This window comes from Meles meles, chromosome 21, assembly GCF_922984935.1.
Source record: "Meles meles chromosome 21, mMelMel3.1 paternal haplotype, whole genome shotgun sequence".
In the NCBI taxonomy this organism is placed as follows: domain Eukaryota; kingdom Metazoa; phylum Chordata; class Mammalia; order Carnivora; family Mustelidae; genus Meles; species Meles meles.
This window is the reverse complement of record NC_060086.1, coordinates 10,565,726-10,590,948: the sequence shown is the minus strand read 5'-3', so window position 1 is coordinate 10,590,948 and position 25,223 is coordinate 10,565,726. Positions and strand designations below refer to the sequence as shown.

Sequence of the window (25,223 nt, the reverse complement as noted above, 5' to 3'; positions counted from 1 at the left end):
TGAGCACTGCTGTGGCGAAGAGGTGGGTGTGTCTGGAGACGGGGTGCGGGGAGGGGCAAGGATTCAGGAGAAAAAAAAACACGAAGGATTTAAAATTGAAGCGAAATTAGGGTTGCGGGCACTCAGGAAGGGGCGAACCTACTTCCAAGTGGGGCGCAGAGCGTTGGAGGTGGGGGAGCACAAGTTCTACGGCCAATCAGACATTAGCTAAACTGTTGCCCTAGCAACCACTCCGGACAGCTAAGGCCCGGTCCCTTGCCCTCACTCCAAGGAAATGGGGGGAGCCCGGGCTGTTTAAATGTGTTTGGGCTCGGGTGGACAGAAGGGGGCTCCGTTTCCTTCCAGCTCTAGTGGTACTGAACCTGCGGCTCGGTGGGCGGGGAACGGCCGCGACCCGGAGCATCTCAAATTCCCCGCCGATTGGCCCACAGCCCCTCCGGGGCGGGGTCTGGGGCGGGCCGCTCCCGCCCGCTGCGAGGCGAGGGCCTCCGGGATTCCTAGAGAGGACTCGGAAGTGCTTTCGGCGGTGGGATTGATGGCCCGACCCCGTTGGACCGGGAAAGCTTGGACTTGCTTACTTCCGGCGAGGAAGTGTTGCGAAGTGTCGGCTTCGGTTTTCTTTCCGTTTGTGGGAAAAAACCCGTTTTTCCAAGCGTAGCTGCGGGAGCTTGGTCTCCAGGAGAGCTCCCCGGGACTGGCGCCTGGAGGAAAGGGGATGGGCTTTGTGTCCAGACGGGGGTCCTGTCTCTAACCTTGACCGGCCCGGTTTCTTGACTATGGGGTCAGGGGCGATTCCGAAGAATCCAGGTCCAAGCCTGTACTTATAACTGTGCTTCTCTTCGGAACCAATGAAGTCTCCTCTTGGTCTCTCATGCTCTTGTGGCATGAAGGACAAGACCCCTTTTGACCGCTGTAATGTTTTTGACCCCTGTTTTGACTTAAGTTTGGCTTGTGGTAGAGACAAGCAGAGACTGCGTCTGGACGAGTTAGTAAGTCTTGTCCTGTTATTTATATGAAATGTAACGTTCCTCACCATTAAAATTGTATTCGGTTAGGCCTGATGCCAGGTTTTTATTGCTTTTCTTTGCATTGTTTAAATGTTGGAAATGTTCTCTATTGGTAGTAATTTTATGGGCGGAGTGACGGCTGTCTTGTAGTCTGTATTTTAAAGTAAATGGCACTGTTGAGCTGTCATCGTTAGTACCGATGACCTCTTTGTCATCTCTCTGCTAATAATGATTTCCAATATATCAGTAGGTTGCACACTAATGGAAGTGCCCTTCGGAAGATCTTAAAGGGCAGAAAACAGATTTGATCTGTGTAACTCATCTAACCTGGAGAGACATCCCTCGGAGTTGGAATGATAATGACAGAGTCTGGGGAAGTTATAGTCTTAGACCCTGCAGCTGAGACTTCACAGGAGCAAGAAGACCTTCTCATAGTTAAGGTGGAAGAAGAAGACTGCACTTGGATGCAGGACTACAGTCCTCCAGTGTTTGAGACTTTTTACCAGCGCTTCAGGCACTTCCAGTATCATGAGGCCTCGGGTCCGCGGGAGGCCCTGAGCCAGCTCCGGGTGCTGTGCTGCGAGTGGCTGAGGCCCGAGCTGCACACCAAGGAGCAGATCCTGGAGCTGTTGGTGCTGGAGCAGTTCCTGACCATCCTCCCTGAAGAATTTCAGACCTGGGTGAGAGAACATCACCCGGAAAGTGGAGAAGAGGCTGTGGCTGTGGTAGAAAATATACAGAGAGAACTGGACGAACGCAGGCAACAGGTGAGCGAAAGGGGAGACATTGGTGCAATGAGGAAGGAGAGGAAGAGAGTTAGGGTGCTGCTGAGCAGGGGTGAGATCCTTCGAGCTCTGGTCCTTCATCCATATTCTTTTGTTCTCCTGGGATTAGGTACACTGTGGAGATTTCCTGCCAGTCCAGCAAAGAGAAGCAGTATCCAGTGTGTTAACCTGGAGAAGACAGTCAGCGATTTTATTTCTTTTTAAAATTACTGTATCTATTTTTTGAATGACATGATACAAAATTCAAAAGGTGCATAAGGTTGTTATGAAAAGTAAGTTTCCTCTTGCCTCTAAGTCCCCAGCTACCTAATCCTCTTCAGAGGCAGCCACTGTTCGCTCGATACCTGTATATCCTTATAGAGAGAGACTTTCTTCTGTGTATATATGAGCACACATGTAGGTGATGTGTTTTAAGAAAACAGAAGTGTTTTTAAATCACTGTGTACTTCTGTCTCTTGTTTTTTTCTTACATCTTGTTTTGTTCCATGTTCGTGCGAACAACGCTGCCTCAGTCTCTGAAACTGTGTTATATTTCAGTGTGGATGAATGTACCAGAATTTTAACTCCTGTTGAAGGCCATTTAAGTCATTTCCTTTCGATTGTTTCTGAACTTTTACTATAACAAACTTGGCTGCAATGACTTTTACGTACGTCATTAAGTATAGAATAAATGCTCAGAGGAAGTCGGATTGTTGGCTCAGAGGGCGAATGCATTTGTAATTTTTTAAAAAAAGATTTTATTTATTTATTTGACAGACAGATATCACAAATAGGCAGAGAGGCAGGAAGAGAGAGAGCAAGGGGAGCAGGCTCCCCGCCCAGCAGAGAGCCCGATGTGGGCCTCGATCCCAGGACCCTGAGATCATTACCTGAGCTGAAGGCAGAAGCTTTAACCCACTGGGCCACCCAGGGGCCCTGTAATTTTTTTTCTTAAAGATTTTATATATTCATTTGATGGAGACACAGCGAGAGAGGGAACACAAGCAGGGGAGCAGGAGAGGGAGAAGCAGGCTTCCTGCTGAGCAGGGAGCCTGATGTGGGGCTCGATCCTAGGACCCTGGGATCATGACCCGAGCACAAGGCAGACGCTTAACCACGGAGCTTAAAACCAGGCACCCCTGCATTTGTAATTTTGACAGCTGTTGACAGATTGCCCTTGGCAGAGCTTAGACCAGTTTTTACGCCCTCCTGCAGGGTACAAGAGAAATTTTTGCTCACAGCCTGATGATGTGATGTTATCCAACTTTTTGTTATTGCTAATCTGAAAGATGCAATATTCCATTACTGCGAGATTTTAGTGTGCATTTCTCATATTATGAGTGAGTTTGACCACAATATATTTTATTTATTTTTTTAAAGATTTTTATTTATTTATTTAACAGATAGAGATCACAAGTAGGCAGAGAGGCAGGTGGGGGTGGGGGGGGAAGCAGGCTCCCCGCTGAGCAGAGAGCCTGATGCGGGGCTCGATCCCAGGATGCTGGGATCATGACCTGAGCCGAAGACAGAGGCTTAACCCACCGAGCCACCCAGGTGCCCCGACCACAATATATTTTAAAGGGTTATGTGTGTACCCTTTTTTTTTTTTTTTTTAAAGATTTTATTTATTTATTTGACAGAGAGAGAGATCACAAGTAGGTAGAGATGCAGGCGGAGAGAGAGAGGCAGAGAGAGAGGAGGAAGCAGGCTCCCCGCGGAGCAGAGAGCCCGATGCGGGGCTAGATCCCAGGACCTTGAGATCATGACCTGAGCCGAAGGCAAGGCAGCGGCTTAATCCACTGAGCCACCCAGGCGCCCCACCCCCCCCTTTTTTTTTTTTTTTAAAGTAACCTCTACACCCAATGTGGGCCTTGAACTCACAACCCTGAGATGAAGAGTCACATGCTCACTGACTGAGCCAGCCAGGCTGCCTATGTACCCTTTTTTGTGCATTATCTGTTTACATCATTTATCTATTTGAAAAAAGTAAGCACTGTGTCTGTCTGAGTTGCAAGTTTATTTTTCCACTTTGTTGTTTGTCTTTGCTCATGGAGATTTTTGTTTTGCAGGGTTTTAAATTTTTATGTAGTCCATTTATATCTTTTAATTTATGGTTTCTGGATTTTGTGCCATACTTAGAAAGGTCTTCTCCACTACAATATTATAAGAAAATTTTCTAATAGTCTCTTCTCAGTTTTTAAATTTTTATTTATTTATTTTTTTGGTGCACAGTGTTTGATATGGTTATAACTTTCTTTCCCCAGATGTCTATCCAGTTGTCCCAGCAAACTTGCATAGTAATCCCTTTTTTCCTCTCTCATTAAAATGCTGTCTTTATTACATACCAAATTTCTGCATGTATTTGGGTGTATTTATGGTCTTTTTAATCTGTTTTATTGACCTTATTATCTGTTAATGTTTGAGTTTTTTGATTATTTGAGCTCTGTAAAGTGTTTTGGTACTGATTGGGCTACCCTTCCCCGTTCCAAATTTTGTTCAATACTTTCTTTTTTCCTGATGAACTTTAGAATTACTTACTTTAGTTTTCACCACTCCAAAAATCCTGTTGGTTTTTTTTGGCTTGGGGGGGCGGTTTGCAGTAAATCATGTATTAATTTAGAGAGGATCAGTATCTTTATGTTGTTACATCTTCTTATCTATTTTTTTTTGTTAATTTAACGAAATTACTTGACAGAGAGAGAGACACCACAAGTAGGCAGGGCTGCAGGCAGAGGGAGAGGGAGAAGCAAGCTCTCTGCTGAGCAGGGAGCCCGATGCTGGGCTTGATCCCAGGATCCTGGGATCGTGACCTGAGCCGAAGGCAGACGCTTAACTGACTGAGCCACCCAGGCGCCCCTATTCTTGTCTTACTCATTTATAACCTGACCTTCTACCTTCTTGTTGCTAGGGTCACACTTTCTTAAGCTTTAATTAATTAATTAATTATTTTTTTTAACGAAGAAACAAAAATTGTGAGACCTTAGGTCACAAGAGTTTGAAGCTAGGTGGAGAATTTCCCTCATTCTTTCTTTTTCTTTTCTCTTTCTTTCTTTCTAAAGATTTATTTGAGAGAGAGAAAGAGCATGGGCAGAGGGAGGAGGAGGGATAACCCAATTCCCTGTTGAGCGGGGAGCCTGACATAGGGCTTGATCTCAGGATGCAGGATGCTGAGATCATGACCTGAGCCAAAGTCAGACACTTAACTGACTGAGCCATCCAGGCCCCCCTCCCTCATTTTTGAGAGCCATTGCACTTCATTGTAAGGTCCCAGTCTCATTATTCTTCATATCTGGGTGAGGGGTACTTCAGCATTCCAGAACATCCTCAGGCTCTTCAGCTGGTATAATTCATTCCATGAGGTAAGTGGGCAGCAAGAGGGATTTGCTATGGACCCTCAGCCAGACCCTTGGCTATACTGAATGATTGTCCTCCAGATGGGAATGTCTGAACCTTTCTATTGCCTCCGTCAGGACAGAAAATAAAGGTTCGTGGTGACCTCTGGTTATTCCTTTTTTAAGCATAATTTGGGACATTAACAAACAAACTTTTCCCTACTTTTTTTTATAATAATAAATATTGAAAAGTACAATGAAAAACAAAACAGATATTTGAAACAGGATCGACAGCCGCTATGTACATTTACCTCCTTCATTGTGATATGCAGCCTATCTTTGGCAGGGACACAGAGAAAATTAGTTTCTTGGTGGTAGTAGGGATTTGAGGCCCGTAGAGGGGATTTTTTTTTTTTTTTAAAGATTTTATTTATTTATTTGACAGAGAGAGAGATCACAAGTAGGCAGAGACCAGGCAGAGAGGGAGGGGGGGAAGCAAGCTCCCCCATAAGCAGAGAGCCCGATGTGGGGCTCGATCCCAGGACCCTGGGATCATGACCTGAGCCGAAGGCAGAGGCTTAACCTGCTGAGTCACCCAGGTGCCCCAAGAGGGGATTTTCTTTTTTCTTTTTTTTTTTTAATTAATTAATTAATTTATTTTTTCAGTGTAACAGTATTCATTGTTTTTGCACAACACCCAGTGCTCCATGCAATATATGCCCTCCCTATTACCCACCACCTGGTTCCCCCAACCTCCCATCCCCGCCCCTTCAAAACCCTCAGGTTGTTTTTCAGAGTCCATAGTCTCTTATGGTTCGCCTCCCCTTCCAATTTCCCTCAACTTCCTTCTCCTCTCCATCTCCCCATGTCCTCCGTGTCATTTGTTATGCTCCACAAATAAGTGAAACCATATGATACTTGACTAATAGGGGATTTTCTTAAAGGCCCCCACAGCTCACTTTGTTTGCCTTTCTCTCTGCCTGCTATCTGTATCCCCGACACTGTTCCTCAGCTTTCTCTCCAGGCAGTTCTTGTCTCTGGCAGCCCTTTTCCCAGGCTTTATCCCTTGGTGTCTCTGTCCTAGTGTAAGGGAACCTCAAGGGCTGCTTTGCTTTTTCGGTGCTGATGTGCCCTTTGACATACTTGGCATCATCTTGACTCTTACCCTGAGCGGGTCCACAAGGACACACAAACAACTTCCATGCCAAATGATCTTTGCCACAACTGTTCTGGGGTGCTCGTTAATGTGACTCCTGTACCACGTTCTGCCAGTGCTAAGAGGATGAAAATTCAAAGTGCTTTGAAACATAAGGGAGGGGAAAAGGGGGATGTCAGTTCTCTCTCAATGCAGGATCTTAGTTTCTGCTAGGATGCTGCTGAGCTTGTACCTTCCAGAAAAGAGAGACTGCAGAGACCAGTTGTGGCAGAGTAATTGTGTGTCCGCTAGGGTGGACGAAGAGCCCAGAACAGAAACACGGAGTACTTAGCAGGTGGGACAGGAACTAGCCCTGGTCTTGGTGTTGGTCTGTCCTACTTGAACGGGGTCCACTAAGGACCCGAGTGTGGCTTCCTGAGTCTATATTGACCTTTGCAACTTCCCTTCTCACTTTCTTCCCCTTCACTAAACTTGACTCTCGTGGCTTTCTTATGGTTCCTCAACTGTACCAGACACCTGTTTTCTGCCTGAGAGTCTTTGCTTATATCATTCTCTTGGCCCCAGACACTTACGACTTTTCTCCTGGCGGGCTTCTTTTGCCCTTTAGGTGTTTACTTAAAGTGACACTTACTCAGAAAAGCCTTTCTTGGCCACCCTCTCTAAAGTGGGTCTCATCAGCTCTGTCTTAAGGCACCACTTTCTTCTCCTTTCTAACCGTTAACAATTTGTAAGTATGTATTTATTTGTGTGTGAATAAGCTTAATGGAAGTCATCTTCACCTAGAAAGAAACTGTGTTTATTAAGCCACTGTGTACTCAGTTTGCCTGGCTCATTGTAGATACACATTAAATATCTGGCAAAAGAGTGAATGGAAGAGTGGGAATTTACTGGATTCTTCCGCAGCCCTCTCTGCAACGTGCTGATCGGTGTGGTTGTGCTTGTTAGATCGTGGTGTGTCCCGAAGGGCTTCCTCAGAAGATGGTGCCACCTGGAGTTGTGCAGGAATCCCTCAGCCACCAGCTCCTGTCCGTGGACCCCCAGTCTGAACAAGAGCCACAGAAGCCTCATCTCCTGGAGGAAAATGGTGAGGACGTGAGGTTTGGTGGAGCAGATATGGCTAGAAGTGAGTGGCCAGGCCACGTGGGTAAGCGGTATCTGTGGGAGAGAGACTTCGGGCTGGGCAGCCTCTCTGCAGTCAGCAGGCTCGGGAGCTTGGGAAGGGCTGGGGACCTGGCATCGAGTCCTGGGCATTCAGCAAGAGGTCACCTTGTAGGATGGCTAGCAGTGTATGTAGCCCCGTTCGGAAGGGGCCCTGATGATGACAGCTCTAAGTGCGGCGGCTATTAGAAGACCTGCAGAAGTCCTTTACGAAAGTGTCGTGATGTTTTACGACAGTTTTCCGGCTCCAGCTCGTCAATTTTGTTGTCTTACTGCTTCTGTGAGAACAGCTCTCGGGTTCCCGACTGCGTTCGTTTCTGGCTCCTCAGTCCTCCACCTTGAAACATTTCAAGCAGGGCTTCACGGTGACCTTTAGAGTGACTGTTCTTTCTCTCTCCTCCCTTGCCCCTCCCCCCAAATTTTATTAACTTGTGTTAGACACATGAAGGAAGGAAAGCGAACTGATGAGTCTTATTTATGATGGCAAATGTCCACAGGTCTCTAACCCTAATCCGAAACTCTCGCTAGCAGATACATTTTAGGAGTCAGACATTTTCAGATTTATTAAGGGAATACGGGATTATGATTTATATACCATATAGTACAGTACCAACAGGATTTGAGGTGGGACTCCACAGTGACACACATTAATATTTTGGCAGTGGTATGTGTGCAGCTTTGCAGTAAGTAGATTAAGTAAAAACCCGAAAGAGCTTCACATCAGTTCTGGTCAGGTTTTGCTGTCAAATTAGTTCAGAGCCTAACTTAATGCGAGGAACGCCTTCTGTGGTATATAGCGCTGGGGGCTTTCAGAATTGTGGAGAAGGTATCACAAACGTGTTCCAGGTTCGGCCGCAGGCTTTCTTGTGTTCTCCCCTGAGGGGTCAGCCCGTCCATTTCGCATGCCCCATGGCTCCGGTCTTTTCCAGCTTTCCTTTCACTGTGGTAATAATAACAAAAGTTGGAGCAGCCGCCGTACTAATACAGTGTTTACTGGGCATCAGCAAATGTCCCAAGTGCTTTACGTGTAGGAATCATTAAGCCCTCAGTGTACCAGAGAAAATAGTTTTCGCTGTTTACCAAGGGACCCTTTTATTTTATTTATTATTATATTATTTTATTATATATATTATTATTATGTTATTTTATGAATAATTTACAAAAGAATCAAAGGATAATAAATTCTCAAGGAAATTTTAATAAGAACTAAACGTCTTTATATCAAGTACATTTTGGTAATAGAAACATAAAAAAATGAAAGAATACTGTCACCTAGTACTGCCCCTTTTCCCTTTAGAAAAATGAAAACTGTCCCTTTTGCAAAGTGAGATGGTCCAGAATCTTGTTGCAAAATCTTGCCTGATGAAGTCCTTCCTGTTGAATAATTAAGTGGATGAGAATGTCATATTTCCTTTCTGAAATTAGAAATAGAGTGTTTTTTTTTTTAAAGATTTTATTTATTTATTTGACAGACTGAGATCGCAAGTACGCAAAGGCAGGCAGAAAGAGGAGGAGGCAGGCTCCCTGCTGAGCAGAGAGCCCGATGCAGGGCTCGATCCCAGGACCCTGGGATCATGACCTGAGCCGAAGGCAGAGGCTTTAACCCACTGAGCCACCCAGGTGCCCCTAGAAATAGTGTTTGTCGTTGATTCTTATGTTTGAGAAAATTTACCTCTGATAATATTTGTAGACTCCTTTGAAGATTTGCCCTTTGGGTTCAGTTTCATTGTTACTGTGTGGAATGTCCTGCTCGGTCTCTTCATGGTGTCTTAGGCATCTAGTAATAGTGAAGTGTCTTCAGCTGCAAATTGTCTTCTCTTTGCTAATGGGGTGGAAAATGAATTCTGAATTCACAGCTATACTCAATGAAAGCTTAAAGCAGGCGTCAATAGTCTTATACCTTCTTGAAGATGATGCAAAACTCTGGGCAGCGAATTTAATACTTGGAGACTAGTGAAGAATGATCACTTATTTCACTCTTACATCATCTTCCTCAGTATTTCCTTTATTCTCCTGTTTTCTTACTGTTTTAGGTTTTTTTGCTGTTGTTGGGAATAATTAATGAATAATGATTAGTAAACATGCAGTAATTCTTAGTATGATGAATTAGGAAAATGTTTTATGATACGGGAAAAGTACGGTCACTCAGATCTCAAAATGTCCCCTCCATGTGTAGAAGAGTCCAGTCGACCCATATAGAATTATGAGACAGAATGAGTCGTATTCTATTCTTTAATAATACTAAAACAAATTTTCTTTTTGTTCTTCAGAAGACCTCTAGAGGAATAAAAGTCATGTAATTCCAGCCTTTAAAATAGTTAACACTAAAAAAAAGAAATAGTTAACACTGTTCAGAAAAGAAACCCCAAATTCCAAATTGTGTCTAATATACTTAGTTGGCATACCAAGGGTTAATGCCCACAGTGATCCAATGTAATAGGTACTACTGTTATCCACATGTTAGAAATTAAAAAGCTGAGGCCTGGTCAGGTTGGGTAATTCATTCAAGGTCACGGAGCTCTTATTGACAGAGCTGGGCTTCTAACCCCAGCAAAATCCAGTTCTACATTTATCCTTTTACCCGATTCCTAGCTGTGCTGCCTTTGCTTTTCCATCAGGCCCTTCCAAGTGCACTCCTGGCCTCTTTCCTCTACTGCCAGAGTCTCATCACGCCGGGCTGCTCTCTCCTTCTGTGCCTAGGTGCTGCTTCTCTTTTCCTCTCTGTTAGCTAGACCCAGCCAGATTCTTTCTTCCAGCAAAATTATGAGGTTTGTTTTGTGTTTGTTTCGGTTTTTGATTTCCACACACTGGGGAAGGCTGCATTCCTCATGCCTTTGATAGCACCGATGGCAGGTTTTCTGTCTCTGGAACTCATTACAGCATGAGAGGGGCAAAGTCATTTGCTAAAAAGCTAAAGAAACAAAAGTTTTTTTTTTTTTCATTCTTTTTTTAAAATTAATTAATTTATTTTTTCAGGGTAACAGTATTCATTGTTTTTGCACAACACCCAGTGCTCCATGCAATACGTGCCCTCCCTATTACCCACCACCTGGTTCCCCCAACCTCCCACCCCCGCCCCTTCAAAACCCTCAGGTTGTTTTTCAGAGTCCATAGTCTCTCATGGTTCACCTCCCCTTCCAGTTTCCCTCAACTTCCTTCTCCTCTCCATCTCCCCATGTCCTCCATGTCATTTGTTATGCCACAAATAAGTGAAACCATATGATACTTGACTCTCTCTGCTTGACTTATTTCACTCAGCATAATCACTTCCAGTCCCGTCCATGTTGCTACAAAGGTTGGGTATTCATCCTTTTTTTTTTTTTTTAATAAACATATAATGTATTTTTATCCCCAGGGGTACAGGTCTGTGAATCATCAGGTTTACACACTTCACAGCACTCACCATAGCACATACCCTCCCCAATGTCCATAACCCCCTCCCCCTCTCCCAACCCCACCTCCCCCCAGCAACCCCCAGTTTGTTTTGTGAGATTAAGAGTCATTTATGGTTTGTCTCCCTCCCAATCCCATCTTGTTTAAGAAACAAAAGGTTTTATAGGAACTTCATAAAATAAGTGGAATTGTCTGGAGTATAATTATTTTAATTATTGTAGTTGTAATTGGAAGGTAGTCTATACTCAAAATCAGAATTACTGTTTAAGTACAAACTATATTCATCCCTTTTTTTTTTTATTAAGATTTTGTTTATTTATTTGACAGACAGAGATCACAAGTAGGCAGAGAGGCAGGCAGAGAGAGAGAAGGAAGCAGGCTCCCCGCTGAGCAGAGAGCCAGATGCGGGGCTAGATCCCAGGACCCTGAGATCACGACCTGAGCTGAAGTCAGAGGCCCAACCCACTGAGCCACCCAGGCGCCCCTATTCATCCCTTTCTTGGAGTCTTATTTTGACTCTGTAGCCATGCTCCTGGGTTCAGCTGCTGTCTCTGCCGTCTCTGTTTCTGGCTTTCATTATCTAACCATTATCTCCTTTTTTGTGTGTGTCATTGCTGATTACTTCCTAGTCCTTAGAGAGAAACAAGCTACATAAGGACATTCATCTTTAGGACCAGGGAAACCATAGCAACGTCTAAACTGTCAGATTAAGGATTAATACCAGGTGGATTTGTCCCAGTCAGGGCATACATAGACCGTGAGATCGTATGCACCCCCAGTCTCAGACAAAGAACAAGCAGAGGTGACAGCAGGGGTCAGAAGGTCACCAACAGACCCTCTAGACATTGTACATGCAGTTCTCTCTGCTCAGAAAGCACCCTCATCCCCCAAACCCCACCCCAACCCTGCTTCCCAGTCACATCCTGTGGAAAGGCCTTCCTGATGCTCCCATCTCCTGCTGCCCACTCTGGAGGTGCTCCTGCTTCCAGCTTCTGTGGGAACTTGAGTGAATTTCAAGTATATCACCCTTACCCTGAGCTGTAAGTCAGTGAGGCTCACATGTCTGCTCTCCCCACTAGACAGTAAAGTTTTTGGAAGGCAAGAATTGTTTTACCTTCCTGTTCTTATAACACACAATGTAGACTTAGTGCTTTACTAATTGGCTGACTCTCCATCAACCATGATAGCTTTTGGACAAAAGAGAACGTGGACTAAGACTTTGCTTGTCAAAATGTGGCTCAAGGAGCAGCACCAGAATCACATGGCTTTGTTAGAGGCGCAGGATATGGGGGCCGCTGCAGAACGGCTGAGCTGTATCTGTCCTGTACCAAGACCTCCACATAATTTGTGTGCACATTAAAGTTTGGGAAATCCTGGGCTCTCCCTAGCACTTCAGTCTCCTGGAAGCTGTGGGACTGGTTGTTCTTTGAGATGATGAGATTTGACCTTGGCAGAGCAGATTGCATCCTTTACAAGTGAATGGCACAGTCTTGAGGTCCCCGGCAGGGATTAGCCCGACTACAGCAGGGAGTCTAGTTTTTGTGGGGGAAGAGTGAGTGTAGTTGGTGGGGAAGGAGCCACAACGTGGAGGGCCTTGAGAGCCAAGCAGAAAAATAGGGCCTTGACATGGCAAGGCGCCATCGTGGATTCTTGAGCGCAAGTAGACCATGATGGCAGTCGGAACTGGACAAAGTTATTCTCACTGACACCTCTTTTTCTCCCCCCTCAGCCCTACCTGCTCTCCAAGTTCCTTCCCTTCCCCTGAAGGACAGCCAGGAGCTGACAGCCTCACTTCTCTCGGCTGGGTCCCAGGTGAGCCGGTGTCCCATGCCCGCAGTGAGGACCCATATCTGTTCTTGGACAAGTAGCCACCATAATCCTGAATCTCCATCAGGAGTTCTGTCTCTCACTGCAGACCGGGCCCAGCTGGGGTCCCTACTTGAATGTTGCTTTCCCTTCTACCCAGTGCTCCCCTCTCCTCTTTGAAGCACAGACCCTCCCTCTGTTTTTTCCCTTCATGCTCCCACTTCCTTCCCTCACTCCAAATTTGAACATAGGGAATGGGAATTTAGTGGTGATCTCGTGTTTCAGAAGTTGGTGAAAATTGAAGATGTGGCTGATGTGGCTGTATCCTTCATCCTGGAGGAATGGGGACATTTGGACCAGTCCCAGAAGTCCCTCTATAGGGATGACAGGAAGGAGAAATTTGGGAGTATTACTTCCATGGGTAAGAATGATTTCATCTGCATGGATTAGGACATCTTAACTTTGTTATAAAGAGTTTTTCTGGCACATCATATAAAAGCATGTATGTGACTTAATTACTGTGACTTTGATTATTATTTTTTTTTCCTGTGGAAGAGTAAATTGACATTCCCTTTTTTTTTCTTATTCAGCTTATTCTGATTGTTTCCATCATCATCATCAGGGTATGGATAAAGTCTGATAATACTTGGGGGATAGTATTTGCAATCCAGCAAATGTTTTCATTTTAGTGCTTTAGGGTAAAAGAGCTCAGAGCTGACAGGCTTGTTTTTTTTTTTTTTTTAATTAATTTATTTATTTTTTCAGCGTAACAGTATTTATTGTTTTTGCACCACACCCAGTGCTCCATGCAATACGTGCCCTCCCTATTACCCACCACCTGGTTCCCCAACCTCCCACCCCCGCCCCTTCAAAACCCTCAGGTTGTTTTTCAGAGTCCATAGTCTCTCATGGTTCACCTCCCCTTCCAGTTTCCCTCAACTCCCTCTCCTCTCCATCTCCCCATGTCCTCCATGTTATTTGTTATGCTCCACAAATAAGTGAAACCATATGATACTTGACTCTCTCTGCTTGGCTTATTTCACTCAACATAATCTCTTCCAGTCCCATCCATGTTGCTACAAAAGTTGGGTATTCATCTTTTCTGATAGAGGCATAATACTCCATTGTGTATATGGACCACATCTTCCTTATCCATTCATCCGTTGAAGGGCATCTTGGTTCTTTCCACAGTTTGGCGACCGTGTCCATTGCTGCTATGAACATTGGGGTACAAATGGCCCTTCTTTTCACTACATCTGTATCTTTGGGGTAAACACCCAGTAGTGCAATTGCAGGGTCATAGGGAAGCTCTATTTTTAATTTCTTGAGGAATCGCCACACTGTTCTCCAAAGCGGCTGCACCAACTTGCATTCCCACCAACAGTGTAAGAGGGTTCCCCTTTCTCCACATCCTCTCCAACACATGTTGTTTCCTGTCTTGCTAATTTTGGCCATTCTAACTGGTGTCAGGTGGTATCTCAATGTGGTTTTAATTTGAATCTCCCTGATGGCTAGTGATGATGAACATTTTTTCAGGTGTCTGATGACAGGCTTGGGTTTTAATAGATTCGTAGTAGTTAATTGTATTCTATTCCTTGACATATTAAATAATTCTTTTTTTTTTGAAGATTTTATTTATTTATTTGACAGAGAGATCACAAGTAGGCAGGGAGGCAGGCAGAGAGAGAGGAGGAAGCAGGCTCCCTGCGGGGCAGAGAGCCTGATGCGGGGCTCGATCCCAGGACCCCGAGATCATGACCTGAGCCGAAGGCAGTGGCTTAATCCACTGAGCCACCCAGGCGCCCCAACAAATTGAATAATTCTTAACTGAATAATTCTCATCTGTGAAGGCATCTCAGACTTTGCCGAATAACTGCTTATTAGAGTACATTTCACCTTTGAGCAACATGGGGCCAAGGGCGCCGACCTCCCACACGGTCGAAAGTCTGAGTATAACTTCTTTTTTTTTTTTTTTAAGATTTTTATTTGTTTATTTGACAGACAGAGGCACAAGTAGGCAGAGAGGCAGGCAGAGAGAGAGGAAGGGAAGCAGGCTCCCCGCGGAGCAGAAAGCCTGATGCGGGGCTCAATCCCAGGACCCTGAGATTGTGACCTGAGCTGAAGGCAGAGGCCTTAACCCACTGAGCCACCCAGGCGCCCCCTGAGTATAACTTTTGACTCTGCAAAACTTAACTAGTCGGGGCGCCTGGGTGGCTCAGTGGATTAAGCCGCTGCCTTTGGCTCAGGTCATGATCTCAGGGTCCTGGGATCGAGCCCCGCGTCGGGCTCTCTGCTCTGCAGGGAGCCTGCTTCCTCCTCTCTCTCTGTCTGCCTCTCTGCCTACTTGTGATCTCTCTCTCTGTCAAATAAATAAATGAAATCTTAAAAAAAAAAAAAAAAATAGCAACCAATCTCTCTCTATAAAAAAAAAAAAAAAAACTTAACTAGTCATAGCCTACTGTTGAGCTGAAGCCTTCTGATAACATAAAGCCCAAAAATGTATAAAAATTTATAAAAAATAAAATGAAAGTAAATAAAAAATTAAAAAAAATTTTTTAGAGATCATAAAGCTGAGTGACACGTAGTTTATGTATGTGTCATATACTGTGATCTTACATGAAACTAAGCTAGAGAAGAGGAAATGCATTTATGGGACTATATGTATCAAAGGAAATTCACGTGTCAGTGGACCTGTGCGGTTTAAACTCGTGTTGTTCAAGGGGCGACTGTGTTATTGGAGGATCTCCCCTTTCCCCAGTGCATGGGTGGCTAGTGGTTCATTCCATCACCATTCTCGGATCAGAGGTGCCTAGTTCATGACGTTCGCCTTGCCACCTCTATTTTACATGTCCCCGTCCCTTCTTGAATTTTGAGCCCCAAATGAGATTTTGAGCTTGTTTCTAAATTATGATCTGCAAACTCTTACTCAATTATGTGCCTGGAGCATTTATAAAAAATCTCTCACCGTATAAATGCTGATCTCAGCACCAAAATTTTGGAGCTTACAGCTTTTATTGTCTTTTGAACGAATTCTCTTAGAAGAGCCACTACATACTAAGCACTCTGGTAGACTTCAGGTGAAATACACATATAATGTCAAATCTGTCTTTTTTAAAAAAAGCTTATTTATTTAATTAGTCTCTATACCCAGCATGGGGCTCCAACCCACCACTCCAAGAGCAAGAGTCTCGTGCTTCTCTGAGCCAGCCAGCCACATATAATGCCAAATTTCTTTTTTTTTTTTAAGATTTTTAAAATTTCTTTTCAGCGTAACAGAATTCATTGTTTTTGCACCACACCCAGTGCTCCATGCAATGTGTGCCCTCCTTAATACCCACCACCTGGTTCCTCAACCTCCCACCCCCCCCCGCCCCTTCCAAACCCTCAGGTTGTTTTTCAGAGTCCATAGTCTCTCATGGTTCACCTCCCCCTCCAATTTCCCTCGACTCCCTTCTCCTCTCCATCTCCCCATGTCCTCCGTGTTCTTTGTTATGCTCCACAAATAAGTGAAACCATATGATACTTGACTCTCTCTGCTTGACTTATTTCACTCAGCATAATCTCTTCCAGTCCCGTCCATGTTGCTACAAAAGTTGGGTATTCATCCTTTCTGATGGAGGCATAATACTCCATTGTGTATATGGACCACATCTTCCTTATCCATTCGTCCGTTGAAGGGCATCTTGGTTCTTTCCACAGTTTGGCGACTTTTAAGCATTTACACCAGCTTACATTGTTCTAAGAGTTTTAGTTCACTTACAGGGTTTTATATAAAAAAATAAAATTGACTCCTACTCTCTGAAATTCTCTATTTCTTTTACTACTAGTGATACATACTTGTATTTCCTTTTCTTTGATTTGCTTGTACGTGCCCTCTGCGGCTTTATCTTGTAGGGATCTTAGTGATGGTGATTCATCTCAAGGGATTACTTAATGCAGCACAAATGTTATATGCAATGCAGATATTTCTTCATTCTCTTTTTATTTTTTTATTTTTATTGTTTTAAAAGATTTCATTTATTTATTTGATAGAGAGAGACACAGCAAGAGAGGGAACACAAGCAGGGGGAGTAGGAGAGGGAGAAGCAGGCTTTCTACTGAGCAGCGAGCCTGATGCGAGGCTCGATCCCAGGATCCTGGGATCATGACCTGAGCCGAAGGCAGTGGCTTAATGACTGAGCCACCCAGGCGCCCCTTCATTCTCTTTTTAAATGAATTTCAAATTCATTTCAGATTTCACATTTGAGTCTGGTAGTATCGTTTTCTTTTTTTCAGTTACTTTGCAGGCATTTAATGGGTTTCAGGCTTTCAGTACTTGGCACAGTTCTTCTTTGTTTTCCAAGCAGTTTTAACTTTGTCCTTTCTGATTTTTTTTAAAAAATCCATCTGTTCATTATAAGCTCTTTACAACTCTAGTGTACTCCTACATTAAGAACATATTAGATTATTTCTGCCCCTTATCTTCTCTGGGAAGGCCACATTAGATTATTTTCGTGCTTGTGTGTTCTTAACAGCATTGAGAAGGTCAAGATTTGGGGTGCCTGGGTGGCTCATTTGGTTAAGGGTCTCCCTTTGGCTTAGGTCATGATCCAGAGGTCCCAGAATCGAGCCCTGTGTCAGGTTCCCTGCTCAGTTGGAGAGCCTGCTTCTCCCTCTCATTCTGTGCCTCCCCCTGCTCATGCTCTCTTTCTTGCTTCTGTCTTAAATAAATACAATCTTAAAAAAAAAAAAAAAGAGGAGGCCAGGGTTTTAAAAAGTATCCGTCAGATTCAGAAAGAGAATTTTAAAAAGATAGATGTATCCTGGAGACAGCCATTTAGTGGGGTGTCTGGGATGTTGGGGAGTAAGGACAGTTTCTGTTAAGATAGCAAAGGAGAGGAATTTGAGAAGGCTATCACACATAAACTTTCGAGAACATTGTGAAGTTAATGAGAAAGAGGACTTATCAGTGTAAGAGTACATGGCTTAGGTGGATAGCTTGGTTTTGTATGTTCTCTTTTTTCCTTCTTTCTTTTTTATTAGAGGGAGGGCAAAGGGAGAAGGGAGAGAGAGAATCTCCAGCAGACTCTCACTGAGCCATGGAGCTTGATTTCATGACCCGGAGATCATGACCTGAGCCAAAGTTAAAGAGTCAGCCGGTTAACTGACCGAGCCACCCAGGCACCTCTGTACGTTCTCTTTTTCAGTGGGAGAGTTCTAAGCAGACTTAAATGCTGTAGGAAAAGAACTAGTAAAGAGTGAGTTGAAATGATGGGGCAAGGAAGAGGAGATCATTGATGAGGGTGGGCCCTCAAAAAGGGGATGGCATTGGGAGATCCAGGGTCCAGGAGTGAGGCTTGGCCTCTGGCCACAGAGACAGCTCTTCCCCCATGAGATGACGGGAGGATGATGGAGGAAGGCTGCCAGCAAGTTTTTGGTTGTGGCTATAGGAGCTTTGCCTTTCTTTGAAATAGGAGCCAGTCACCCGTTGAGAAAGAGCAGGTGATGAAGTAGGTGGCAGAGTAGGGGTTCGAATACCCTGGAGAACTTTGGCTTGAAGAAGACAGTAGGGGCACCTGGGTGGCTCATTGCGTTAAAGCCTCTGCCTTCAGCTCAGGTCTGCCTTCGGCTCAGGTCCTGGGATCGAGCCCTGCATTGGGCTCTCTGCTCAGCAGGAAGCCTGCTTCTCCCTCTCTCTCTCTGCCTGCTTCTCTCCCTAAATAAAATCTTAAAGAAAAAAAAAAAAAGGCCGTACATACACATAGTAAAACATATTCAAATAGTATAAATGGGTCTAAAGTAAAAAACTGAGTCACCTATCCCAGTCCTCAGTCTTCTGTTGACTATTACCAGTTTCTGGGTTGTATCTCCCGGCATATTCTGTATCCACACGTTTTTGCAAAAATGATAACGTACCATACAGTACTGGAATTTTAAAGTAGCAGTGATATATCTTGGAAGCCACGGTGGAGATTTTTTTTTAAAATATTTTATTTATTTGACAGAGAGAAATCACAACTAGGCAGAGAGGCAGGCACAGAGAGAGGAGGAAGCAGGCTCTGTGCGGAGCAGAGATCCCGATACGGGGCTTGATCCCAGGACCCTGGGATCATGACCTGAGCCGAAGGCAGAGGCTTTAACCCACTGAGCCACCCAGGTGCCCCTCACGGTGGAGATATTTTTACATCGCTAATGAGAAAAATGAGTGGGGAGAGGAGCCAAACGTAGGAATGTAGAATGCCAGACAGGGCAGCAGTGAGGTTGAAAGGCCTGAATATTTAAAGCACCAAGTCTGCCTGATTTGTTTTTATCTCCTCTCCCCCCACCATTGTATTACTAACTAGCTGGGCAGAGCATTGAGCAAGAAGCATAGTCCTCTGTCAGATATACAGATAAACCCAGAACATCAATAGAAAGTTTGTCGTGTACATGGTAAAGAGGTGGGGAAAGAGGAAAAAAGTTAATCTGAACCCATTGGTGTGATAACGTATATAATCACTTTCTCTGGAAAAGGGCAATTGTTAATAGAATGAGAGAGGTGCATTGGGCTAATCTGATTTTTTTTTTTCTTTGAATTCATCCCTGGAAAAAGAAAACCATGTGCTTTTTTGACTGGTTGAATGGGAGAGAATTCTGGTAAGAGTGGAATGTGTGGGTATAAGCAGATGTGAATAAAAGAGAAAAAGCCTGTGATGACAGGGAGATTACCTGCCTACTTAAATGGGGGAGGAAAAAAACCATTCTTTTTGCGTATATGTTTGTTTCTACTATTAAGATGTCTTTTAGGAAGAGAAGTAAAAAGAGTTTTAAGAAATTAAAACTCAAGTTTTCTTGATGGTGTAAGAATTACAACTTCTGGGGCGCCTGGGTGGCTCAGTGGATTAAGCCACTGCCTTCGGCTCAGGTCATGATCCCAGAGTCCTGGGATCGAGTCCTGCACCAGGCTCTCTGCTCAGTGGGGAGCCTGCTCGCCACCCCCACCCCCCCGCTGTGCCTGACTCTGCCTACTTGTGATCTCTCTCTCTGTCAAATAAATAAAATCTTAAAAAAAAAAAAGACTCTCTCTCTCTCTCCTCCCCCAACTCTCTAAAATAAAAATCTGAAAAAAAAAAAATTACAACTTCTCACTATGAAAAATACGTTAGTAATAGTATCTACCTCAAAAGGTCATTGTTAGGATTAAATGCTATAAAATATTCAACAAATATTTATAGATCTGGTCCATAGGAGCACTCAGCAAATGGTATCTCTCATTACCCTGATTGTGTAATATTTGAAAACAACTTTTCTGTTTACAAAAAGAAAAATCTTATTAGAAAGTTCTTAGTAGGCCCTTGTCTCTCTGTTTCTCTCTAGCATATAAAAAATAATAGTCCCTATTTTTTAAAAAAGATTTTATTTATTTATTTGACAGCTCAGAAGTAGGCAGAGAGACAGGCAGAGAGAAAGGAGGAAGCAGGCTCCCTCTGAGCAGAGAGCCCGATGCGGGGCTCGATCCCAGGACCCTGGGATTGTGACCTAAGCCAAAGGCAGAGGCTTAAACCCACTGAGCCACCCAGGCGCCACCAATAGTCCGTATTTTTTAATTACTGAAGATTTATCTCTGCAAAGCGTAATAAATGTCCATGCTTCCAGTGAAATGTAGGTTGCCGATCAGGTTACATAGGGAGATGATTGCCGTCTCTCCAGCATCTGTAGGCATCAATGACTATTAGGTGTTAAGCTAGCTCTTAACAGTACTAGATTCTTCTCTGGGTATAGGAAAAATGCCTTTTTTCCTTTAGACTGATTCATACCAAACTGAGATTCTTTGGGGATTAAAAAAGCTGGAAAGATCATCTTTCTTCTCCATGCTGTAAATGAACGGGAAGAAGGAGGTGAAGATTGGGTTGGCTGCACAACCCAATACCACATTTTATGAAGAAGGTTTACTGTTGCACAGCTGTGCATGCATAGGTTCTGTTAAATACGCCACCAGGAGGGCGTCACCTTCATTAAGTAGAAGGACTGCTCTCCCAGTTTCATCCGTTTGATGCATTCTTGCCAGCGCTTCCATCCCCAGCCTGTCTGTTTCCGCCAGAGGATTCTTTGTCCCCTCCCTGGCGCATAAAACTGCCTTTGCCAAGTCCTGCAGTGCTAGCACATGTCGGCTTCATAATTATCCATGTCCTTCCGTCATTTTGTTTCTTCCTGTATGGGGAATAGCTAATCCGTTTTCCTTCTATTACTTCAGATTATGATTCTGGGCATGACAACGTGGAACTCGCCGTCAAGCCGATTTCTGATGACGCTGAACCCCACTGGATGACGTCAGGAAGCCCTGGAAGAAATGTGCCCCAGAGTCAAGGGTTTGGAGAAGTTAGTGACCTTCACAGCATGGTAGAGAGGTGGCAGGTCAACCCCACAGCAGGGAAATCAAGGCAGAACCCTTCCCAGAAAAGAGATCTCAGTGCCATCACGGACGTTCCCCGTAAGCAAAACACAAGTGGCGAGAGAGGTCACAAATGTAACGATTGCGGTAAATTTTTCCTTCAAGCCTCGAACTTCATTCAGCATCGGCGAATCCACACTGGAGAAAAACCGTTCAAGTGTAGTGAGTGTGGGAAAAGCTACAATCAGCGCGTGCATCTGACTCAGCACCAGCGAGTCCACACTGGCGAGAAGCCGTACAAGTGTCAGGTGTGCGGAAAAGCCTTCCGTGTGAGCTCACACCTCGTCCAGCATCACAGTGTGCACAGCGGAGAGAGACCGTACGGCTGTACCGAGTGCGGGAAGAACTTCAGCCGGCACTCCCATCTGATCGAGCACCTGAAACGCCACTTCAGAGAGAAATCCCAAAGATGTACGTATCGGGGGTTTGTGTTTGGAGAATAAGCGGAGGCGAAATGGTTTTATGAACTTAGAGCAACAGGACAGACAGGTTGTGCTACTGCGAGCAGTAGCTAAGGGGCAGAGATCACAGTCCGTTTCATTGTTTAATACTTTAATGAGTCCGGTGAGTGGGCAAACCTATGCCCTCTGCCCTCCCCAGCTTCCCTCTTCCCAGAGGTACCTGCTTTCAGCTTTCTTTTTTTTTTTTTTTAAGGATTTTATTTATTTATTTGACAGAGAGAGATCGCAAGTAGGCAGAGAGGCAGGCAGAGAGAGGGGAAGGGAAGCAGGCTCCCTGCTGAGCAGAGAGCACGATGTGGGGCTCGATCCCAGGACCCTCCCAGGCGCCCCTGCTTTCAGCTTTCTTACCTGTTTGTTCTGGTAATTCCCTATTTTTTTTTTTTTAAGATTTCATTTATTTATTTGAGAGGGAGATAGAGCAGGAGCAGGGGTTGGGGAGAGGGAGAGGCGTGTTGCCCGCCAAGCAGGGAGGGGAGCCCAATGTGTGGCTTGATCCCCAGACCCCGGGATTATGACCTGGGCTAAAGGCAGACGCTTAACTGACTGAGCCACCCAGATGCCCCTGGTAATTCCTTTTCTGTCAATCATATGGCTATTGCCCGACTTCCCGATTTTAAACATTATCTCTTGCCTTTCTGTTGTAGTAAATGAGGATTTTTGGCTCTGCCGCATGCTTCCTTTTCTCTTTCCCCTTTTCTCGTTTTGCTAACTCACATTTTATTTTAAAATGATAAAATAATACTGGACCAGGAAGTTGGAGGAAAGCAAGCAGGATCCACAATCCCACCATCCTGACTAATAGAACTGTTACTATTTAGTGTATTCCTTCTATCTTTTTTTTTTTCATAAGCTTATTTTTATGTAGGTGTTCTCAGAGGGTACAGCTAAATATTAGACACACTTTGTCCAGTATGGCTCGGCCCTCCTGTTATTTCCTGCCATTGTGTGGAGACGCCAACACTTAACTGTTCCTCAGTTGAACTTCAAATTATTTTTTTCTTTTGTCCTGATAACTTTTCAAAAAATATATTTAGGATAATTTCCTTATAGATGCCCAGAAGGGGATTAGTGAATGAAAGGTCAAAAACATTTTTATGGGTCTTTTTTTTTTTTTTTAAAGATTTTATTGGGGCGCCTGGGTGGCTCAGTGGGTTAAAGCCTATGCCTTCAGCTCAGGTCAAGATCTCAGGGTCCTGGGATCGAGCCCCGCATTGGGCTCTCTGCTCAATAGGGAGCCTGCTTCCTCCTCTCTCTCTGCCTGCCTCTCTGCCTACTTGTGATCTCTGTCAAATAAATGAATAAAATCTTAAAAAAAAAGAGAGAGAGAGAGAGCAGAGATTGATTAACACTCCCCCCCCACCCCCACAGTAGTTTTTGTCATGGATCCTGATGAGGTTCCCTTCCAACTCTGTAACTCGGTGTCTCCTTTGCTTCCCATCTTTCCGTTCTTTTCTGCTCTCATCTCATCCAGCTGTGTTTTTGTTCTGTCTCATTCTGTCTGCCCAACTCATGTTCACATTTCAGAATACCTTCTCTCCTTCCCGTAGTATGATAGAAGTGTGCTACTCCTCCTCCTCCTCGGGCACTCTCCCCACCCTGACCAGTGAGCCTCTTCATCTCATTCTTTTCACTAGACAAATACCAAAGTTTCTTTTCACTCCTGCTGGCATCAGTTGCGAACAGTCAACCCCTCCCTTGGTTACTGCCATCACATCATGGTTTCACCTGATTATCCTTTCTCCTGACAGTTTATTTTTGTCCGGTAAAAGAACTAGTGACAGGGGCGCCTGGGTGGCTCAGTGGGGTAAGCATCTGCCTTTGGCTCCGGTCATGATCTCAGGTCCTGGGATTGAGCCCCACGTCGGGCTCTCTGCTCAGCTGGGAGTCTGCTCCTCCCTCTGTCTGACCCTCCCCCTGCTCATGCTCTCTCTCTCTCTCTCAAATAAATAAAATCTTTAAAAAAAAAACCAAAAACTGGTGACATTTGCATTTCCTCTTTATTCTTTCAGGCAATGACAAGAGAAGTAAGAATATAAAATTGAATGTTAAGAAGAAAATTTCAGAATTTTCAGAAGCAGATTTGGAGCTATCAGGAAGAATCCAAAGAAATGTTTCTGAAGGTCAAGATTTTGAAGAAGGCCATGAACACCCAGGCCAGTTGGATAGAAAGCAGGGAATTCCCAGGAAGGAGATACTAGGACAGCCCTCTTCAAAGAGGATAAATTTCAATGAAGTCACATATGTGCACAAAAAATCAGCCACAGGAGAGAGACCGTACAAATGTAACGAATGCGGAAAAAGCTTTATTCAGAGCGCACATCTGATTCAACATCAACGAATACACACGGGGGAGAAGCCCTTTAGGTGTGACGAATGTGGGAAAAGCTACAATCAGCGTGTGCACCTCACTCAGCATCAGCGAGTCCACACTGGCGAGAAGCCCTACACCTGTCACTTGTGTGGGAAAGCGTTTAGGGTGAGGTCCCATCTCGTTCAGCATCAGAGCGTGCACAGTGGGGAGAGACCCTTTAAGTGTAACGAGTGCGGGAAAGGCTTTGGCAGGCGGTCCCACCTTGCGGGGCATCTGAGACTCCACTCGCGAGAGAAATCCCATCAGTGTCATGAGTGTGGAGAAATCTTCTTTCAGTACGTTAGCCTCGTTGAACATCAGGTGCTCCACATGGGTCAGAGAAATGAAAAAAATGGCATTTGTGAGGAAGCCTATAGCTGGAACCTGACAGTGATTGAAGATAAGAAGATTGAATTACAAGAGCAGCCTTATAAGTGTGATATCTGTGGCAAAGCCTTTAGTTACAGCTCAGACCTTATCCAGCATTACAGAACTCACAGTGCAGAGAAGACCCATAAATGTGGTATATGTAGAGAAAGCACTGGCCAGTGTTCCCACATAACACAACATCAAAAAACCTACTCCAACGTGAAATCCCATCAGTGCAACGAGTGTGGCAGAGGCTTCACTCTGAAATCCCATCTTAATCAGCATCAGAGAATCCATACTGGTGAGAAACCCTTTCAGTGTAAAGAATGTGGAATGAGTTTCAGTTGGAGTTGTAGCCTCTTCAAACATCTGAGAAGTCATGAGAGGACAGATCCCGTAAATACTTGAAGTGTATAGATGTTTCCGTTGTAGAACAGCTCTTACTCAATTTTAGAGAAGCCTTCCTAAGAGAAACCCTACTCCTATAATGAATGTAATAACTTCCAGCATTCTCTCCAGTGTAACCATCAAACCTACAGACAGGTTGAAATCCTTCAGTTAGAACTTAGGGACACTGGGGAACCCACAGTGAGTAGATACCCATTTGCTTTCCTCATTGAGAAATGCTTTTGTTAGGATCTTCATGCTTAAGAATCTAGACGAGAGAACCCATGGATACGGTGGATGAAGGAGAGCCTTCAGGTGGAACTCATTCTTTGGTTGAATCTCAGAAAGCTCACACTGAGAAAAGCCTCATGAATGCAGTAGAAATAAGCTTTATTTGCAGTTTCTGCCTTGTTTGACAGCTTATTCAGGGAAGAGCACAGTGAAAGGAAGAGAGAACTCTTCAGCATGATTTCTGTTTTGGTACCTCAGCAACGGACCTTTTCTAGAAACGAGGATTGCAGCCTCTAGAGTGCTCCGGCTGTTGTGCGCATCTTGAGTATTAAAGGCTTTGAAAAGAAATCGACTTAAGGTATTTATATTCTGGCAAAATCGGGGTTCAGAGGCTGGATG

At 44.4% G+C, this 25,223-nt stretch overlaps 1 protein-coding gene across 6 annotated transcripts; it reads left to right on the top strand.

Moving 5' to 3' along the window:
- On the top strand, positions 1 to 24,799 carry ZKSCAN5 (zinc finger with KRAB and SCAN domains 5). 6 transcript variants are annotated; one of them, XM_045993344.1, is made up of 7 exons: positions 1 to 22; positions 1,258 to 1,774; positions 7,205 to 7,343; positions 12,540 to 12,622; positions 12,902 to 13,037; positions 20,829 to 21,437; positions 23,497 to 24,799. In XM_045993344.1, exons 2-7 carry the CDS (start codon positions 1,361 to 1,363, stop codon positions 24,612 to 24,614), a joined length of 2,499 nt encoding a protein of 832 aa, XP_045849300.1. In that variant the 5' UTR covers positions 1 to 22; positions 1,258 to 1,360; the 3' UTR covers positions 24,615 to 24,799. The 6 variants fall into 6 exon arrangements, with proteins under 6 accessions (XP_045849300.1, XP_045849299.1, XP_045849301.1 ...); XM_045993343.1 differs by lacking the exon at positions 1 to 22 and adding an exon at positions 514 to 989 and having other exon boundaries at positions 1,255 to 1,774; XM_045993346.1 differs by lacking the exon at positions 1 to 22 and adding an exon at positions 1,902 to 2,064 and having other exon boundaries at positions 1,641 to 1,774.
- Positions 24,800 to 25,223: the final 424 nt, after the last annotated feature.